Source organism: Carassius carassius, chromosome 10 (genome assembly GCF_963082965.1).
Source record: "Carassius carassius chromosome 10, fCarCar2.1, whole genome shotgun sequence".
Taxonomy (NCBI): Eukaryota; Metazoa; Chordata; class Actinopteri; order Cypriniformes; family Cyprinidae; genus Carassius; species Carassius carassius.
The window spans coordinates 30506618-30529404 of record NC_081764.1 but is presented as its reverse complement, the minus strand read 5'-3'; the positions used below and the strand labels follow the sequence as shown (position 1 = coordinate 30529404).

At 37.1% G+C, this 22787-nt stretch overlaps 1 protein-coding gene across 3 annotated transcripts in view; it reads left to right on the top strand.

Moving 5' to 3' along the window:
- LOC132152153 (ATP-binding cassette sub-family C member 4-like) overlaps nucleotides 1–22787 on the top strand; it is a 56360-nt gene that overhangs the window by 1815 nt on the left and 31758 nt on the right. For all 3 annotated transcript variants that reach the window (XR_009436485.1, XM_059560892.1, XM_059560893.1), the window contains exons 3-6: nucleotides 14707–14827; nucleotides 18679–18921; nucleotides 19233–19322; nucleotides 22231–22394. Coding sequence is in view for 2 of the 3 variants with exons in the window: in XM_059560892.1 (XP_059416875.1) it covers nucleotides 14707–14827; nucleotides 18679–18921; nucleotides 19233–19322; nucleotides 22231–22394 (618 nt within the window). In the remaining variant the exon portion in view is untranslated. The remainder of the gene's footprint in view (nucleotides 1–14706; nucleotides 14828–18678; nucleotides 18922–19232; nucleotides 19323–22230; nucleotides 22395–22787) is intronic.

Sequence of the window (22787 nt, the reverse complement as noted above, 5' to 3'; positions counted from 1 at the left end):
GTAGGTGATGGGAAAGTGATGGCTCACATCAGTTCATTATGCAGTGCTGAGTTTTAATGAACATCTTTGTAACCATCCATACATGAACAATGTATGAACACTGAAATCAGGAATGAGTTTAGGCTGGTTAAGTATTCCTAGAAGGAGCCGTGGTTGAACACGTGGGACCCGAGTCCGTTGATCCTGTTGGTGTGAATTAATATCCGGACTGTAACCCAGGAAACTGTGTGTTCAAAATCCTCAAGGGGTGTCTCATTAGCTACCACACCGCTGTCTTACAACAGATTTCTCCAGAAATGTCTGTCCTTGTAGAAAAAATATGCTGTAAATTAAAGTCAAAGTCAGATCACTTAGAAAAGCAGTAGAACACCTCTCCTCCAGCCACATGTTTTGATGAGGATTCATGTTTATAGCACAGAAGGTGTGTGACCAGTTAGACATTCGAATTTAGGGTTGGGTTTTTTGCAGTAATAATCTGTAGAGGGCAGATAATGTGGAAGGTTGTGCTGTTTCTATCACACGAGCAGAACTCTTGGCGGAGGATACAGAGAGCAGGGCGTGAGGAAGTGTGAGGTTAACGGCCCGTCTGGTTTTCCTGCTCACTTTCATTTTGTAGTGTACAGGAAGCCAGCCTGAATCAAACAAGACGGAATATTCAATATGTGAAGTATACACGTGTGTATATAAGCAGTTAACTACATTAATGCTAATGTATTTTTACTTTAATCCAGTGAAGTATTTATCTGAAACAATATAAAGAAATGCAAAACTAGAAACCACCATAATGTATATATCTAATGAAAAAATTATAATGTACAGCGGCATTTGATTAAATATTGTATCCTTATTTGTTTTTATAATTTCTTTTTTATTTTACTGCTAAAAGATAAAAAAAAAAATAACACAATCAGCACTTTTATCTAACACTGTTGAATGTGCATCTTATTTGACTATAACTGAAAATGGTTTTGTCTTATTATGAGCAGTTCTTTGGTCTTTGTGAACCTTAATTTAAATACAAATGCTCTGAAACATCTTTCCTTTCAGCTTCTATGGCGATGCGGCCTTTTTGACTATGGTTGGATAAACACCAAATACTATTTTAGCATTGTTTAGGAAGCCTTTTAGGTCTTAATGCAGCCTTTCTAAAAGCCTAACAATAGTTTTTCCCAGTTATTTTAATATATGTACTTATTTATTGTTAATAAATGCATTATTGTTTATTTATCTTTCCTAATAATTATGTAATAAAGAATTAGAACAATAAAAGTAATGCCTCCTCAAAAGAGCATGTCCCTCACAACCAATAACATCACATTTATGCAATTGGCAGACACTTTTATATAAAAGCAACTTATACCACGTTCAGTGTGTACATTTTTATCGGTTCAATTATTCCTTGGGAATCAAATAGATTCCCAATTACTTAACGAGTGTTATGTTTTGTCTTATCATCTTTATTTGTCTAATTGAAAATCCCATTTCACTCAGAAATATGTCACCTTTGAGAAATAAAATTGGTTGAATAAAGTGGGAGAGAAGCACTGATAATCAGAAGTCTCCTGCAAAGTTTTTATCTCCAGCCGTGAAAGCATGGAAATGAATGACAGTGAACACAATCCTGTCATTCATTAAAAGCACCTCCTCACACAGCGTTTCTCCTGCCTCTAATCATGCGCTTTAAAATGGATCAGTGCTGGTTCATTTAGCACAGAGCTCTGGGATATGACATTAATTAGTGAAGCTTTTATTGCGATCAGCACCATGGAGCGCTGTGGGGTCGAGGCGTGAACACAAGTGTTCGGCCTTGAAGTAAACTGTTATTTACAGATGTAGAATTTATGGCCGGACGTTACTGCTGGAAAACATCAACTGAAGAGGCTCAGCAGCTGTTTTGAAGTAGCACCTTGGTAGTTTTCCTGATTTGGCTAAAATGCTTTAGTTTCTGCTCAGGATTTGTTTCTTAGGTGCCTTGAATGTTTTCCATGTGACCTGTATTTTTACATTTATATGGTGTTTACATGGCCTGTACAAAATACACTCTTGTTACTTTTTCACCGGGAGTCCCTTGTGGTCCAGGACTGGACCTTATTTGGTCCGCATTCTTCATCCTTTCAAGCTGTATAATAAATAATCAAGATTTATTAAGCAAAAAAGAATTAAAAAGAAAAAAAAGAATTCTATAGTAGATTGTGTTAACAAGTTTGTATGTTCTTTAGGGCTGCACAATTAATCAAATTTTTAATCGCGATTACAATTATAGATGCCACAATTTCATAATTGTTCAAAGCTGTGGTTAATTGTTCAAAGTCTGCCTATATTATTCTGCATGCTTAAGATTCGTTTTTTTCTTTCTACATGTTATCTTAAAAGGATAGTTCACCCAATAATCATAATTATGTTATTAATAACTCGCCCTCATGTCGTTCCAAACTAGTGCTGCACGATTAATCGCATCGCAATCGCAATCGCGATGTCAGCCCTTTGCGATTATATGACGGCAAAATGTTGCGATAAAATAAATAAGTGTGTGTGAAGACAAACTTTCTGAGAACAGTTTGCCGATTTTCCTTGCCGAAATCTGATCTGACAGTCTCAGTAAAGGCGTGTTGCGTCTCGTGCCGTGTCGCGTGCGTGGTCACTTGTGTGTGTGTGTGTGTGTGTGTGTGTGTGTGTGTGTGTGCGCGCGCACTGCGCAGCGCGAAAATACCAGAGAGAAGATGGATGCCGAGGAGATCAGCACTGATCTGGTACCTAAAAATTACTCTACCTCTGTTATATGGCGGTATTTTGGATTTCGGATTACTGACACTGAGCAGAGAGAGGTACTGTGCAAGATTTGCAAAATCAAAGTTGCTACATCACGAGGCAATACGACAAATTTATTTCAGCACCTGAAACATCACAGAGAAAAATATGAGGAATGCATGACGGTGAAAGAGACAACCGAAGGAAACAAGGCACAAGCTGTTCCCCGAACAAAACAAAACAAAATTACAGATGTGTTTGCAAGCATCACGCCATATGATAAGTCTTCGGCTAGACATAAAGAAATCACTGACTCCATAACGCACTGTTTGGCAAAAGACATGATGCCCATACATGCCGTTAATAAAGTGGGGTTTCAGAAAATGATCCACACACTGGACAAGAGGTACCAACTGCCCTCTCGAAACTATTTCTCTCAAATAGCGATCCCTAAACTTTATAACTCGCGCCGTGACGAAGTTCAAAAGGAAATGGCTACAGTGACGTTCTTTTCAACCACTACGGACCTGTGGTCAAGCAGGACAAGTGAACCGTATATTAGCTTGACTGTACACTTTGTCGACGAGGAGTTTGAATTGAAAAGCCGCTGCCTGCAAACATCGTATTTCCCCGCCGACCACACAGGAGAAAACATAGCCTTGGGCTTGAGAGAGGCACTGGCTGCGTGGGACCTCTGCGAGGAGCGTCAGGTCGCCATAACAACAGACAACGGCACTAACATGGTCAAAGCAGTGGAGCTTAATCAGTGGACTAGAATCCAGTGTTTTGGTCATAGACTTCATTTGGCCATTGGTAAGTTAAATTGCTTTCATATTTCGTTATATTACACTAAAGCAAATATTTTAAACTACTGTACTTTTATAAGCAAATAACTTTGGGTTAGGGGCAGTTGTACCATTGATTTAATGAAATAAAATTACTTGAAATACAATGTAAAATTCTGTGTGTCACAAAAGATGGCCCATTTCATTTAGGGCTATTAATTAGCATTAAACATAACTCTGTAAAAGATGGATGATTGTAAAGAACAAATCTGCCATTGCCATTTTTGCCTACTACTCCAATATAATTAATTAGGCCTAGAGTTGTGACATGATTTAGTACAAATATTAACTGTGTGTGTGTGCTCTTGTTTTTGTGATATGAGGATACAAATTGTGTATAATAACATGCGTATTACACTGGTATTACAATTTAAGGTGTTCAAATAGCTTAAAAAACATAAAAAACTATGTTTTATTAAAAATGTAAAAATGCAGCATGTCTCCTGTGATGGGTAGGTTTAGGGAAAGGGGCAGTGTGTGTGTGTGTGTGTGTGTGTGTGTGTGTGTGTGTGTTTTATGCTATTCATATGAACTGGGCATGGAATCAGAACGTGAATATTAAACGTTTTTGCAATGTGTAGTGAGTAAATGTTTTTCATCTATCATTCACAGAAAATGCTCTGAAAAAGAATGCACAATGCATTAACAGAGCTACTGGGATATGCAGGAAGATTGTGGGCCACTTCTCCCATAGTTGGAAGAAAAGAGTGGCCTTGAGGGAAGCACAACGAGAGCTCAACCTCCCAGAGCATGCCATGGTGACAGACTGCGCAACACGATGGGGTTCCTCTCAGAAAATGATAGAAAGAGTCCTGGAGCAGCAAAGTGCATTGTCCAAGGTTCTCTCTGCAGACCGCAAAGTGCGACACCTACTCCCTTCTTGGCAGGACCTGGAGGTCTTGGAATCTGTAAACAAGGCACTCAGCCCTCTACAGGACTTCACGGATGCCTTATCGGGTGAAAGTTATGTGAGCATATCTTGTGTGAAACCTGCGCTGCATCTTCTGAACACCTCAGTGCTGGCTGAAGACGAAGCAGACACTGAGCTGACCAAGTCACTGAAATCCAACATTCTTAGCTACCTCAACAGCAAATATGAAGGCATTCAGGACTTGCTAAACTTCACCACTTTCCTAGACCCAAGGTTCAGAACACAACACATCTCCGAAGAAGAGACCCAGACCTTAAAGGAACGAGCCATATCCGAGTTGATCGTGAGTGAAACTACAGAGTTTACTGGTAAAAAATTATTCAATGTAACAAATTTCTAAAACATGTGCATTGTTTATTGTTTCAGGAAATTCACGGCCAGCAGTATGTAGCCCAAAGCCCTGCAGTGATGGAGAATAGCAAAGATGTGGAAAGTCCACCTGCTGCTAAAGCCAAGAAGAAAACTCTGGCCAGTTTCTTTAAGGAAACCACATGCACAGCACCAAGAGCACCACTGTCCACATTCGATTCCATGGCACAGTTAAGAGAAGCAGTGGCCTCTGAAATCAATGTTTACATTTACATGCCATGTGTAGACCATGGAGAAGATCCACTGAAATGGTGGAAGACACACAAAGTCAGCTTCCCTAGGCTATGCAAACTAGCACAGAAATATCTGGGCATACAAGCAACAAGCTCTGCATCAGAGAGAGCTTTTAGTGCTAGTGGCAATGTTGTGTCAAATCATCGCTCCTGTCTGAAACCAGAGAAAGTCGATATGCTTGTGTTTTTGTCAAAGAACCTCTAATGCGATAAGATTAGCCTAACTGTTTAGAAAGAGGATTTGGAAGTACCTGTTGGTCATTTAAGATTTAGTGGTTTGGGTTTTCAACCGTGTATACAGAGAGTATATGTTACATCCTGAGTAAATGTCCATCCATGTTTGTTTGGACAAAAATGTTAAAAAAATCTTATTTTTGTGAAAATGTGTATGTTTTTATTTGTCTTATTTATTTAGCTTTACTTTTGAGAAAATAAGTTTACATAAATGCAAATGTTAATTTTTTTATTTATTTTGAAAACATTTCTAGTTTTACAAATACACATTTTAGCATTATCACTAATCTGTGTGTGCATTTTCCTTTAAAACCCATCAAGTTGACTCATGATACAATTTATTATAATCGCAATCGCATATCGCAATATTGACCTCAATAATCGCAATATGACATTTTCCCCAAATCGTGCAGCCCTATTCCAAACCAGTAAGACCTCCGTTTATCTTTGGAACACAGTTTAAGATATTTTAGATTTAGTCCGAGAGCTCTCAGTCCCTCCATTGAAGCTGTGTGTACGGTATACTGTCCATGTCCAGAAAGGTAAGAAAAACATCATCAAAGTAGTCCATGTGACAACAGAGGGTCAGTTAGAATTTTTTGAAGCATCGGAAATACATTTTGGTCCAAAAATAGCAAAAACTACCACTTTATTCAGCATTGTCTTCTCTTCCGTGTCTGTTGTGAGAGAGTTCAAAACAAAGCAGTTTGTCATATCCGGTTCGCGAACGAATCATTCGATGTAGCCGGATCTTTTTGAACCAGTTCACCAAATCAAACTGAATCGTTTTTAACGGTTCGCATCTCTAATATGCATTAATCCACAAATGACTTAAGCTGTTAACTTTTTTAATGTGGCTAACACTCCCTCTGAGTTAAACAAACCAATATCCCGGAGTAATTCATGCACTCAAACAGTACACTGACTGAACTGCTGTGAAGAGAGAACTGAAGATGAACACCGAGCCGAGCCAGATAATGACTCGTTTACAAAAAATTATCGAGGCAAATTCCTCTGCCTCGAAGCCTCTTTAAATTTTTTTTAAATCTCACGACCAGAAAGCGGAAGGAAACACAAGCGCTGTGTCCGAAGTTGCATACTGCAATGAGTCAGCAGTGTTTACATTTGAGGGCGCGAGCAAACGTAGAGAACGTCGTGGCGTCTGTCCATTACAAGATAGAGCTGGCATACCACAACTAGGGCCCTTTGATTTCCGCAATGCAGAAAACGCAGAGGGAATCGCGGAATCTAGTCATAAAAACGGATTTTAACAGTTAAAGCGGAATGGCACGGACATTTGCCAAATTTTGAATAAATTAATCAAAAATAGGTCATTGCACTTACATCAAATCACGATATGGACTAATATCTGTAAATATTAAGCCGGCACAGTCTATTTAAATATGAATCCTGCATGTTATGCGTGTCTCTATTAATGAATGGAGCAGAAGCACGACTTCCTTTATCACACACACTGAAGCGCGCGTGACGCTTGCTGTGATTTCAGCGTCTACTGTCTCACTAAATAAGATGTGAACACATGAACAACATCTCCAGAACTGCTCTGACAGTCACTTCATGAGCATTTGACCGTTTGATTTGAGTAAAACTAGCGTCACATCACATACACAGAACTGTAAAGGTAGGTCAACCCATCAAAATAAAAGTCCGGTTAAAGACTATTGTTCAGCAGAATGTACAGTCGTGGCCAAAATTTTTGAGAATTACATAAATATTGGAAATTGGAAAAGTTGCTGCTTAAGTTTTTGTAATAGCAAATACTCATATAATTTGCATATACTCCAGAATGTTATGAAGAGTGATCAGATGAATTGCATAGTCCTTCTTTGCCATGAAAATTAACTTCCCAAAAAAAACTTTCCACTGTGTGGCGAGTGAGGCGGGGCCGAGGGACGTGGGAACAAGGAGTGAGGCCGGCAGTGATTGGGAAATCAGCAACACCTGTGACCCACCGCCGGTCTCGAGTCCCACGTAGGAGATGGAAGGATATAAAACTGGAGCAACGACAGTGAAGGACGAGAGAGGACCAGGCCTGGCTTTTAGTTGTGTTTTCGTTTTTATTTGAGCGCACCAGTCGTCCGTGAGGGGCTGGTGCGCTGTTTTGTGTTTATTTTGTATTAAAAGGTTATTTGATTGTCCGCCGGTTCCCGCCTCCTTCATCCGGATGATTACGAAGGGTTTTATTCATTACACACTGCATTTCATTGCTGTCATTAAAGGACCTGCTGAGATCATTTCAGTAATCATCTTGTTAACTCAGGTGAGAATGTTGACGAGCACAAGGCTGGAGATCATTATGTCAGGCTGATTGGGTTAGAATGGCAGACTTGACATGTTAAAAGGAGGGTGATGCTTGAAATCATTGTCCTTCCATTGTTAACCATGGTGACCTGCAAAGAAACGCGTGCAGCCATCATTGTGTTGCATAAAAATGGCTTCACAGGCGAGGATATTGTGGCTACTAAGATTGCACCTAAATCAGCAATTTATAGGATCATCAAGAACTTCAAGGAAAGAGGTTCAATTCTTGTAAAGAAGGCTTCAGGGCATCCAAGAAAGTCCAGCAAGCACCAGGATGGTCTCCTAAAGAGGATTGAGCTGCGGGATCGGAGTGCCACCAGTGCAGAGCTTGCTCAGGAATGGCAGCAGGCAGGTGTGAGCGCATCTGCACGCACAGTGAGGCCAAGACTTTTGGAAGATGGCCTGGTGTCAAGAAGGGCAGCAAAGAAGCCACTTCTCTCCAAAAAAAAACATCAGGGACAGATTGATCTTCTGCAGAAAGTATAGTGAATGGACTGCTGAGGACTGGGGCAAAGTCATATTCTCAGATAAAGCCCCTTTCCGATTGTTTGGGACATCTGGAAAAAGGCTTGTCCGGAGAAGAAAAGGTGAGCGCTACCATCAGTCCTGTGTCATGCCAACAGTAAAGCATCCTGACACCATTCATGTGTGTGGTTGCTTCTCATCCAAGGGAGTGGGCTCACTCACAATTCTGCCCAAAAACACAGCCATGAATAAAGAATGGTACCAAAACACTAGGGCTGGGCGATATATCGAATATTAGCGATAATATCGGAATAATTTTGACGACGATGTAAAATTTGAATATATCGGGAATATCGAATATTTCAAATTCAAACATACTTTCCCAAAAGAACGCACCGAATGTCTGTATGAACCTGTAACTGCTGACTGCTCTACGCCCCTCTACTACGAGAGCTTTAATGATAACGGTTGCCAGATAACAAGAGATTAAATCTCCGAATCAGAGCTCCACTGTTACAAGGATACATTTTCTGCCCGGTGTTTGCTTATTTTAAGCAATCTGGCAACCATGCGCAAGTGCTCACTCCTCATCGCGGAAGAGCCGCTGATGATAATCTGAAAACACTAACAAGCTGGAATTGAGCGATCTAATGAAAGCGTCGTTCAGCCGGTCTGTGTTCTGTCGTGAGATCTCAACTGTATTGTTTGCATTTGTGATCGCAAAATAAATGCACTTACTCGACCGCTGATGTTTGAATAGAGAAACATAGGCTATGGCCATTTGGAATTACTATTGGGGAATTTCACTGATATGTTTACCATTTTCCATAATATAGACAGAGAGAATGCAAAAGTCTTTGGTATTCATTTATATATATTTATATATAAGAAATAGCTATGTGCTTCAGCAACTAGCTCCCCATCTAAGAGGGTTTTTAGTGTCAGTAGGAACATAGTTTCATGCCACAGAGCTTCTCTTAAAACCGCAGACAGTTGACAGACTTGTGTTCTTAGCTTAAAAACTTGTTAAAAAAATTAAAATAAAATACTTATCCCAGCTGCATAGTTTAAATTGTGAATTGCATGCACTAAACAGAATGCACTTTCTGTAACTGTTACTTAATTTGCACTGCTTCAGTTACATATAGGCCTACATGTATTCATTTAATAAAAAGCAGTAAGTGATTTCTTGGTCTAGATTTTTTAACTGCTTAAATTAGCTGTTTAATCTAAATATTTTTTTTTTTTTTTTTAATGGGCAAAAGAAAATCATGTTTTATTTTTTATTATTTAAATGCATATGCAAACATATCGAGATATATATCGAATATCGTAAACATTTTGACAATATCGAGAAAACATTTTTTTTTGTATATCGCCCAGCCCTACAAAACACCCTCCAACAGAAACTTCTTCCAACAATCCAACAACAGTTTGGTGAAGAACAATGCATTTTCCAGCACGATGGAGCACCGTGCCATAAGGCAAAAGTGATAACTAAGTGGCTCGGGGACCAGAATGTTGAAATTTTGGGTCCATGGCCTGGAAACTCCCCAGATCTTAATCCCATTGAGAACTTGTGGTCAATCCTCAAGAGGCGGGTGGACAAACAAAAACCCACTAATTCTGACAAACTCCAAGAAGTGATTATGAAAGAATGGGTTGCTATCAGTCAGGATTTGGCCCAGAAGTTGATTGAGAGCATGACCAGTCGAATTGCAGAGGTCCTGAAAAAGAAGGGCCAACACTGCAAATACTGACTCTTTGCATAAATGTCATGTAATTGTCGATAAAAGCCTTTGAAACGTATGAAGTGCTTGTAATTATATTTCAGTACATCACAGCAAACTTTTTGAAAACTAATATTTATGTAATTCTCAAAACTTTTGGCCACGACTGTACATAGCCTACAACAAAACAAAAATCAAACTTTTTTTTTTTTAAGGTTTAATCACACAACATTTCTTCCATGTTTTATTTTTAATAGTAAATCCCCTTTGTTTACCAGAAAGTTATGTTTGCTTAATTGTCAATAATTAAAATATAAATTAAATTAATGTTTTATGTGTTTAATGTTTAATGTGCATCTCAGAAAATGCTTTATTTAAAACCCCAAATGAATGGCACTTAAATGCACTTAATTCATCTGTCAACTTTATTGTCATTGTTCACAGTACAAGTACAGACAGAGAAACAATGGGTAATAATTAAATGTTTATTTTTGATGTATGCATTGCATTCTATGCATTTAAAAAGTAAAAAAAAAAAAAAATTCTAAAAAAGGAAACTTTTCATTTTAAGAGACCCAGGAGTCTTATTTTCTCTTGCATAATTAATATTGCACTTTAATTAAGCAGAAACAAATTTTATCTGATTACTCGATTAATCTATGGAATTTATGGTAGAATACTCGATTACTAAAATATTCGATAGCTACAGCCCTACTGACCAGACATATATATATAGATATATAGATATAGATATAGATATAGATATATAGATTAGTGTTGTCACGGTACCAAAATTTCAGTATTCAGTACCGATACCAGTGAAAATCCACGGTTCTCGGTACCAATTTCGGTACCAAAGCAAAATGCATAAATATGCTAATTAAAAATAAAAATAACTTTTTAGCACTAAAAATAAAACCAATGCCATTCTTTATTCTTATTTACAACTGTGTAAAATTTAAAGTTTTTCACCAAGTTATATAATTATGAAAAACAGTAAACAAGTTTCACCCAAATTTAATTTGTCTTTTAATTTATGAAATTTAAACCCATTTTATTTTTGGTAAATAAATGGGATTTGCTATTAAAATTAAAACATGGAAGAAATATTGTGATTTTTATTTCTTTAAAAAATAAAGTTTTATAATTTTTTTCAACCGTAGTAGCAGTATCACATACATTTTACTAAATAATAGTAATATTTCTAGCACAATGCCTTTATGTAAAAATTAACTTTTAGGCCTAGCTAATGAATGCATATTTGTTTTTTTAACTGAACTTAAGACTGGTGGTGATGCTTAAGATATTTTTGGTCATTTGAGGGTTTCTGTAAAAAAATAGTAATAGATCATATTAATTATTATTAAAAGACAATACTACTACTAATTCTACTATCATACCAATGTATATACAATGCACTATGAATTGATGAGCTGCTGGGTTCATGAATATTAATCACGTTGTCTGCGTTCGGTCAAAATTATTTGCTGAAATCAAAACAGGGACGGTAATAATAAATATGAATAATTCTATATGAACTCCATTATTTTACTGGAGAAGACAACAAAGAATAGTTTACATATAGCGTGCGATTCAGCGTGGTAAGACTATCGCTCTCTCTCTCTTTGCATGTGTGAGAAACAGCCAGAGGTGGGTAGAGTACCCAAAAACTGTACTCAAGTAAAAGTAAAAGTACTTCTAGAAATATTTACTCAAGTAAAAGTAAAAGTACTAGTCTTGAATAGTTACTTGAGTAAGAGTAAAAGAGTATCGGATAAAAAATCTACTCAAGTAGTTAGTTACTAGTTACTTTGGGTCATATATACTGAGCCTATTTTTATTTAGATATATAGATAGAATGTATGTAATGTATGTGTGCGTGTATGAATGTATATATTTCATCAGCCTTTACTCCAATTTATGTAATTTATTATAAAACCCTGTCTGTTTACTTAAGTAACAGATATAGGTGTCATGCCATAACATATTTTTAATACGACTGACTTTATATTAAATGTGAATTTAACATTGAAAGTTAATGTGATATAAATATTGCAACTAATCTTTCATTGTTCAGAAAGAGAGCAAATAACATTTACATTATTAAATATAATTTTCACTGACAGTATAGATTTCAATCACTCTCAGAAACTCCCATTAAAATCACTGAAACTGTTAACACTGTGAAATCAATATCTTAATTAAAGATTCATACACGCATCTGCACTTTGTTGTTCCTGCGAGAGAATTCGCCAGAAAGAGGTATTCAGTCAGTGAGCGAGTGAAGGAAGCACCGGCATTTTAGCGATGACTCATCTGAACGCCTCTGATTGGCCAATACTTTAATAAGCTCAAAAGAATCATGTGTGATTTGTTATAATGCGCAGCGCTGTAAAAATGCGTCTGTCTCTGGCTCAGCGCCAGCAAGCGATCACAGATCTGAATTTAGCAGCTGATAATATGACTCGCTGAACGTACTTGCACCAGTGTGATTGTATTAAAATTAATAAAATCTTAATCGGCTATTTTTTGTCTTTTGGATGCTGCATTCAACTTGACTCCCTTCTGTTATAAGCCACACATGTACAACAAACTAATGTCACAGTGGTATCGTGTACTGTAATCGAATGTAGCCCAAGTTATTACCTATTACAGTAGACAGCACACGCGGTGTTCATCTAATAAGGATCTCCATCGCTAGCAAATAATAACCTTTGCAGATTTCAATTCAGTGCAGTTCCAGCCACGTTTTCAACGCTCTTTCTGTTCTTAAACGTTACAACTCCGAGTGAACCACTTCAGACGCTCAGCGCGTGCGGCAGGGAACTGAACGACTCATTCAAACTGATTCATGAACCAATTCACTCGTTTGCCAACTGGTTTGATCAAGCCTTTGAAAAGAATTGACTCAAAAGAATGAATCATTCGCGAATGGGCATCGCTCATTGCCCAGAGAAAAGTAGCGTTTGGAATAAACTGAAGCATTATAACATTTATTGCATTAAGATAAAGTAACGAGAGGAGCGTCGCCCACAGTAACGAAGTAAAAGTACAGATTTTTCCCCAAAAATTTACTCAAGTAAGAGTATAAAGTACCCATCTTTAAATATACTCCGAAAAGTATTCGTTACCCCAAAAAATTACTCAAGTAAATGTAACGAAGTAAATGTAACTCGTTACTACCCACCTCTGGAAACAGCGCTATTGGTAAAGCGACGGTGAGTCGTGCGCCTTCACAAAGAGTTTACAGAGCATCAAATACATCCATTGAGATGAACTGAAAAGTGCAGATCGATTTATGGAGAGAGAACTCTGAAGCTCAGATGCTGAAATTAATGCAAGCGTCATGTGCTTCAGTCTATGTAGTAAACAAACCCGCACGTCTCTGCCATTCATTAATTCACACAGAGACGCGCAGAACACAGATTCATATTTCAAATAACTTTTGCGGCTTAACATTTACAGATACTGGTCCATATGGAGATTTGAATTTATGCTAACTTTGACAAATTCTATGACTGCCCATATTAAAATGTAAGTTTCATTTTCATGACTGGATTTTGAGATTCCGTCCTCGTTTTCTGCTTCGCGGAAATCATAGCGCTGAACCGGGTTTGAACGGGACCTCGGTACTACTGGTACTACCGGTACTTGGTACCGTCACATAATTTTTTTTTTATTACCGACTTGGTACCGAAGTACCGGGTCTTTTGACAACACTAATATAGATATATATAGATATAGATATATATAGATATAGATATATAGATAGATAGAGATATATACATGATAAATATTTAATATTTGTAAAATGCAGTTTTTTAAATATCGGAAAAGTAAACTATTAACATCAGTCAGTAAAGCTTTATAATAATAATAATTATTTAAGAATAGAACTTAAGTAATTAGAAATAAACTTGAATGATAACCATGTTTGAATGCATATTAGTCATTTTAACTGAACATTTTAATTGGACTGATGGTGTTGCTTTTTGGTGATTCAGTGTTTCTGTTAAAAAAAATGTTTGGAAAAAAACTACAAAAATACTGATAAGATAATAATGATACGAATTCTACTAATAATAACTATAAATCACACTAAGGATTACTAAGGATTAATGAGCAGCTGGATTCATGAATATAAATCAGGTTTTGTGCATTCGCTGGAACTGATTTGCTGAAATCAAAACGGGGACAATAATAGGTGAGCGCCAACCAATGAGATTGCCATTTGCTCATTAACTCCACCCACTACCGAAAACCCAGCTGTTCTTAAAAGCTGAAGTCTTCCATAGGATCTAAGTTATTTTGACAGGAAAATACAACAAATAATATTGTTTAAGTGTAGCGAGTCAATTCTCTCTCTCTCTCTCTCTCTCTCTCTCTCTCTCTCTCAGTCTCTGCGTATGTGTGAGAGAAAGCGATGGCGATTTGTGCGCCTTCACACTAGAGTTTATGGTACATTAAATACAGGTGCGCTGTGCATCCATTGAAATTAACTGAAAAAAAGTAAAGATCGCTTGTCGGGGATTGAAACTCTGAAGCGCTCAGTCAGAGAGTGTTGTTCGCGAGTGAAAATATATCTGTGCAAACTTATACTTAGCCTCCAACTAACACACTAGCGAGTAAAATCTGAGAATTTATTATCCATTGGCTAATATTAGACATCATTTAGTTACCAGAGTGAAGATTTAGTCGCATATGCAAGTGATTTACTCGCAATGTACAGGGTTGTAATAAAGGAGGATTATAATTGTTTTATGATATCCTATTTCTCTCTGTGTCAGCATTATTTATTAAGCATCTTTTTCTTTTTCCCGCACTCATAGCTACTGGGACCAAGAAGTGGAAAAAGCTTCCAAAGAACTCCGGACGCCCAAACTCACCAAAGCCATTATCAGGTGCTACTGGAGATCATATGCAGTACTGGGAGTGTTCACTCTTATAGAGGTACGTGCTGATCCAGGACTTTGCATGATATTTTGTATGTGGTACACAATGTGAAGGCAGCGAAACTCCCCTTTAGTTAGCTATAAATATAAAGTGTTTTCACACTACATTATAGTGATGCTCCAATCCGATATACAGTATCGGTATCAGTATCGGCTCCAACTCTGCCGGATCGGGCAATGTTATCAGCCAATTCAAATCTGATATTGTGCATATACTATTCTGTGTTATTGTTAAACCCCACGAAAGGCACAAAGACATTATAAAGCACCATAAAGTTTTCAAGCACTATATTCCAAGTAGGGCTGCACGATGTGTCGTTTAAGCATCGATATCACGATGTACGAATCCACGATAGACACATCGCAGGATGTGCGATGTAGGCTGTTCGTAGTTGATCTGTTATTTATTAACCGTACGGGCCAGCTGCTCCCCGGCCCTTGACGAATGTGATTCGCGGATTAATTGCACAGCTTAACCATCATAGAGTAAAAGTTTATCATTTGCATGTGTTTTTAAGTCCTGTCAGTTTAACAGGGCGCATATAAGAACGAACAGAGAGAGAAAGAGAGAGAGCGCGTGAGAGAGAGAGCCCCGGCCGCACGCATGCGCGCACTCACCTTCACTGTCTTCAAACAACACGAGCGCTGTGTTGCTCTCTTTCCCTCGCACATATTAATCAAAATCAATTGACACGATGGTGTCGAACAAAAATAAATAAATAAATAAAAATAAAAATTATCCAGTGATGAAATGTTTTCTGTGTTGTCAAATCTTGTGCGATATCCTTAACTGCAGAGATAATTACACAACGCGTGCTGTACACGTCTGATTCGCGAACTAATGATTCCTTTGAACCGATTAAATTTAATGAATGGTTTAAACAACTGACCTGTCCAACACTGAACTCACGAGACGTCTGAATTGGTGTATTAAAAAAATCTGTAACACTTTACAATAATGTTCTATTTATGAAACTATTTAACTACATCACTTAACATTTACTATTACTAAACTGCACTTCTACAACATTGTTAATTTCAACATTTAGGCTATAGCCTTCATTGTTGAAATCAAAAGTTGTACAGTATTTGTTAACATAGTTAATGCACTGTGAAGTAACATTACCAAACAATGAACAGCTGTGTTTTTATAAACTAAGATAAACAAAGATTAATAAATATAGTAACAAAAGTATTGCTTGTGGTGGGTTCATGTTAGTTAAAGTGTTAGTTCACCCAAAAATGAAAATTATGTCATTAATAACTCACCCTCATGTCGTTCCAAACCAGTAAGACCTCCATTTATCTTCGGAACAGAGTTTAAGATATTTTAGATTTAGTCCGAGAGGCCTCAGTCCCTCCATTGAAACTGTGTGTACGGTATACTGTCCATGTCCAGAAAGGTAAGAAAAACATCATTAAACTAGTCCATGTGACATCAGAGGGTCAATTTAGAATATTTTGAAGCATCGGAAATACATTTTGGTCCAAAAATAGCAAAAACTACGACTTTATTCAGCATTGTCTTCTCTTCCGTGTCTGTTGTGAGAGCTTTCAAAACAAAGCAGTTTCTCATATCCGGTTCACGAACAAATCATTCGATGTAACCGGATCTTTTTGAACCAGTTCACCAAATCGAACTGAATCGTTTTAAACGGTCACGTCTCCAGCTCATTAATCCACAAATGACTTAAGCTGTTAACTTTTTTTAATGTGGCTGAAACTCCCTCTGAGTTAAACAAACCAATATCCCGGAGTAATTCATTTACTCAAACAGTACACTGACTGAACTGCTGTGAAGAGAGAACTGAAGATGAACACAGAGCCGAGCCAGATAGTGAACGAAACATTGACTGGTTGCAACCATAGAACTGGTTGCATCGGTTTTCAGATCACCAGTAGTTCTTTCGGACAGTTTGATTCAATAAACCGGTTGAAGAAAACGGTTCACCGGTTTGACGTAATGGCGTCATTGGCGATGATTTCCCTTGATTTGAGCCTTCGGTTTACCCGCGCTCATAACATTAGCACAGAATCAGTTCAGAATCAATTACCAAAAGAATCAGTTCGGTTCAGACGCTCTGTGTGTTGGTCTGCTTCACGCTGAATCACACATGCGTAGTATCATCAGCTCCTCGGTTCTCGAATCGGACACGTCTGACAGAAACGGTTCTTGACTCGTGAACGAGTCATCATCTGGCTCGGCTCGGTGTTCATCTTCAGTTCTCTCTTTACAGCAGTTCAGTCAGTGTACTGTTTGAGTACATGAATTACTCTGGGATATTGGTTTGTTTGAACTCAGAGGGAGTGTCAGCCAAATTAAAAAAGTTAACAGTAGGGCTGCTCCGATCACGATCAGTGGTAAATTCCCTCAGGTGCGTGATTTCACATAGAGCAGCTGTTACTACACGGAGCCATTGTTAACTGAGAAGATGCGCAAATCCACTTCATTTTCAGCGTTTATTTGCGCATCTTCTCAGTTAACAACGGCTCTGTGTAGTAACAGCTGCTCTATGTGAAATCACGCACCTGAGGGAATTTAGTGCTGATTAGAGAACCGGCTTTACTGACGAGATGCGAATTAATGATCGGCTGATCGTGATCGGAGCAGCCCTAGTTAACAGCTCAAGTCATTTGTGGATTAATGCGTATTGGAGATGCGAACCTTTTAAAACGATTCAGTTTGATTTGGTGAACTGTTTCAAAAAGATCTGGTTACATCGAATGATTCATTCGCGAACCGGATATCACTACACTGCAGTGTTTTGAACTCTCTAACAACAGACACGGAAGAGAAGACAATGCTGAATAAAGTGGTAGTTTTTGCTATTTTTGGACCAAAATGTATTTCTGATGCTTCAAAATATTCTAACTGACCCTCTGATGTCACATGGACTACTTTGATGATGTTTTTCTTACCTTTCTGGACATGGACAGTATACCGTACACACAGTTTCAATGGAGGGACAGAAAGCTCTCAGACTAAATCTAAAATATCTTAAACTCTGTTCCAAAGATAAATGGAGGTCTTACTGGTTTGGAACGACATGAGGGTGAGTTATTAATTACATAATTTTCATTTTTGGGTGAACCAACCCTTTAATATGTTAACAATTCAAACCATATCCTAAAGTTACAAACAAATAATTTACTCTAATTTAAATAATACTCTGATGTTTAAATCATTTAAAATGATAAGTGTGCTCACCCCATTTTTGTTTGTAAGAAAAAATTAGATTAGATTTCATATTGCAATATATATCGCAGAAAAATAAAATATCACAATGTCATTTTTTCCCAATATCGTGCAGCCCTAATTCCAAGTGTTCCAAAACTGTCCATAGTTTAATGTGAGGTACAGATGAATAATTAAGTTACTTTCTACCTACCGGGTGTCTGTTAGATCACAGCGCTGGAGTAGAGAGCACTATATGAATCGTTCTTCATGCGAACAGTAACCGAAATTTAAAACTGTTCAAAAAAAGATAAAAATGATATAGATTATCCATTAACCTAATGTGTAATAGTATTTTTGTCATAAATTATGATTATATATTTCTTCAGTGTTTTAATTTTTCTTTATAGTTAAGTTTTATTTAATTTTTTTTTTCGACAAGTTTTATGAATTCAATTGATATAATTTTCTCAAGATGATCATAATTTGATCAAACCATTCCAGAAAAATTTGAGGTTCTACTTGCCTTCATATAAAAAAGGACTGTAAAAAATTGCCACCAAAATGTCCTCGTGTAATAACGACGAGGGTGTGGATGTCTTTAGGAATGTGCATGTCTAAATCATAATTATTTCACATTGTTATTATCTGATGTTTCTTATTCCCCATTATAGGAGGTGATTAAAGTGATTCAACCAGTGTTTTTGGGAAAACTCATTCAGTATTTTGAGAGAGATACTGAATGTTATGAGAGAGATGACCCTGATAATGCAGCGTTGTATGAAGCTTATGGATATGCAGCAGGCGTCTCTCTCTCCACTCTGGGTCTGGCGTTACTCCACCACCTCTACTTTTACCACGTCCAAAGAGCTGGAATGAAAATCCGCATTGCAATGTGTCACATGATCTACAGAAAGGTTAGATTTTCTTAAAAACAAAAACCTGCTTTTCCAGAAAAAAAGTTCTTAGGAGTTGCCAAGTAACAGTGATAGTTCCAAATGGTAGCACCAGGATTTTTGATAAGTACCATTTTTGTATAACAACATGGATGTTCACATGGGAATCAGGTTCTTCAAAGAATGGTCCATAAAACTCCTCTGCTTTTTTGCAGGTGTGCCACATCTCTCTCTGATATAACACTACATATAAGAGATAGGAATGATTTATTTGAGGGTAAATCCTTATCACGGTTTCTCCCACAAGCCTTTTGATTTGTTTCTTCTTTTAGGCACTGTGTCTTAGTGCCACAGCTATGGGCCAGACAACCACTGGGCAGATTGTTAACCTTTTGTCAAATGACGTCAACAAGTTCGATGAGGTAGGAAATTTCCATAACTGCTTTGTCTTCCTCTTAAGTGTTACAGTCACCGGTTGTCCATTTCCTGTTTTTGAAGCAGGTCACGCGCTGTAAAAAAAAAAAAAAAAAAAAATGGAACGGTTTTGTATAGTTCACTTTCCAGTTAAAGGCAGCACCAGGGATTTACCGTAAAGGGTTTGTGTTACTGGGTAACAGATTGGCCAGGGTTCAGAGTACCAGGAGAGGTCTCAAATAGGTCATCTTAACCTTTTTTGCATTTATGATCTAACTTTGTGTTATTGGGAAGTGAAAATAATTAGTTTTATGTGTTTCTGTGGTTTCTGACATGCAATATAACTCGCCCATTAATCAGTCCACTGGAGTCTCCGGCAGAGTTATTATCATTATGTGATGGATAGTTAGCCTACTGTATGTGACGAGTTGGCTGTGCGTGTGCGCCTTTTAACTTGACTTTACAGATTTAATGCAGCTCAGTAGAGACATGACCGTTGTAAACCATGTTTATTCTTTCTGAACTGTTATTCTGTGTAGTTGTAGTAGGAATGTGGTTGTGTTGAATCAGTGCTTGCAGGGGTTTCTCTTGCATTTACCAGCAGACATCACAGGGGTTCCATGAAGAATTACAGGAAGTTCAGTTCAGTTTTTGTTCAGACCAAGTTACCCGAAATTAGAACTTTGAAGTTTAAACTCACTTTTTGTAGATTCTAAAAATAATCTCTGGGGGTTTTTGTAATATGATATTACAAAAGCAGTACACCGTGTCCCAGGTACTACACTAAAATATTGTCTCATGAACTGCAACATGCTACATCGTGGTTTTGTGCCACTATGTAGGGGCTTATTAAATGAACACTGATGATGCACTCCAGATATTGATTTTATGTCAAAAATTTGCATTTTATATAATTTACATTTCAAACCTGATGCTATATAAAAAATACTGTTGTGGTACCAAGTAGTGTTGTCAAAAGACCCGGTACTTCGGTACCTAGTCGGTACTAAAAAAAATTAAATGTGACGGTACCAGGTTTCTTTAAGTACCGGTAGTACCGAGGTCCCGTTCAAACCCGGTTCAGCCATAGACAATAAAAGAAAGGGTTCAGCGCTATGATTTCCGCGAAGCAGAAAACGAGGACGGAATCTCAAAATCCAGTCATGAAAATGAAACTTACATTTTAATATGGACAGTCATGGAATTTGTCAAAGTTAGCATACATTAATCAAATCAAATCTCCATATGGACCAGTATCTGTAAATGTTAAGCCGCAAAAGTTGTTTGAAATATGAATCCGTGTTCTGCGCGTCTCTGTGTGAATAAATGAATGGCAGAGACGTGCGGGTTTGTTTACTACATAGACCGAAGCGCATGACGCTTGCATTAATTTCAGCATCTGAGCTTCAGAGTTCTCTCTCCATCAAGCGATCTGAACTTTTCAGTTCATCTCAATGGACTCACAGCGCACCTGTATTTGATGCTCTGTAAACTCTTTGTGAAGGCGCACGACTCACCGTCGTTTTACTGATAGCGCTGTTTCTCACACATGCAAAGAGAGAGAGAGAGCGAGAGTCTTACCACGCTGAATCGACACGCTATATGTAAACTATTCTTTGTTGTCTTCTACTGTCAAAATAATGGAGTTCATTTAGAATTATTCATTAATTTTCGAACAAGTAGAAGACATACCGGTTTCTCCGGTATGGCAATTTCATTGGCTGGCGCTGATCTCTTACCGTCCCTGTTTTGATTTCAGCAAATCATTTTGACCGAACGCAGACAACGTGATTTAATATTCATGAGCCCAGCAGCTCATCAATTCATAGTGCATTGTATATACATTAGTATGATAGTAGAATTAGTAGTAGTATTATCAATACTCAAATGACAAATATGCATTCATTAGGCCTAAAAGTTAATTTTTACATAAAGGCATTGTGCTATAAATATTACTATTATTTAGTAAAATGTATGTGATACTGCTACTGTTGAAAAAAATTATAAAACTTTATTTTTTAAAGAAATAAATCACAATATTTCTTCCATGTTTTAATTTTAATAGCAAATCCCCTTTATTTACCAAAAATAAAATGTTTAAATTTCATAAATTAAAAGACAAATTAAATTTGGGTGAAACTTGTTTACTGTTTTTCATAATTATATAACTTGTAGAAAAACTTTAAACACAATTGTAAATAAGTATAAAGAATGGCATTGGTTTTATTTTTAGTGCTAAAAAGTTATTTTTTTTTAATTAGCATATTTTTGTGTTTTGCTTTGGTACCGAAATTGGTACCGAGAACCGTGGATTTTCACTGGTATCGGTACCGAATACTGAAATTTTGGTACCGTGACAACACTAGTACCAAGGTACATCAATGGTTAATAATATTGTACTCAGTCTTCAGCTTACCAAGATATTCCATGGCTCATGTACTATGATATTTTACAAGAAATACACATTAATTATCAAAAGTTAGGGGTCAGTAAGATTTTTTCAAATAAAACTTTTATTCAGTAAGAGTGGAGAAAGTGAGACAGAGTGGAGACAGTAAATAGATTTATAATGTTACGAAATATTTATTTTTCAAAATTAATGCTTTTTAACTTTTCCTATGGACAAGTGTTGCAAATTAGCAGTTTTGCTATAACACTAGAAAAACAATGTATCTGGGTTGTCCAATGCTGTTGTTAATGTCCATATCAAAAAAAAAAAAATAATAATAATTTACAAACATAAAAAAAAAAAAATTTGACCCCAAACTTTTGAATGATTATGTTTGCACGTTTCCAAAAATGGTGTTACTATAGTGCCACATCCAAACCCTTTGGTAATAACATGGTGTTTTTTTTTTTGTTAGTGAAGTAGTATGATATAATTGTCTGCTGTTTTGCTCACATCTCTTTTCCCAGGTGACTATTTTTCTGCACTTCCTGTGGGTGGGGCCTCTGCAAGCTGCAGCTGTGATTGGTCTGCTTTGGAAAGAAATTGGACCATCATGCCTTGCGGGCATGGCAGTTTTATTCTTTCTTATGCCACTTCAGACCATTTTTGGGAAACTGTTTTCAAAGTACAGGTACAATCTCAGGATTACTCTGAAGTCATTTATGAGAAGAACTGATTGTGGTGATTTGTCTTACTGCAGTGTTAAAACACAAAACATCATAGCACCATGTTTAACCACATGCTCTTTCCTTCTGTGCAAAGTCTGAGATCAGGGTCCAACTGAGGTTCAGAGCCAACCGAAATATGATTCATCACTTAGAAACTTTTGTCACATGATTAAAAAATGAATGTATATATAATTATTTTAAACTCAAATACTTGAAATATTCCAGAATTTCTTTATTTTTGATTTGATCTTTATTTATAATCTCCATAAATAGAAATGGTAAAATCATCTTTTCCTTAAAATTTCTAAATACCAAATTAATTCAATTTTGTGTACAATTTGTTAGTTTTTTTCTCT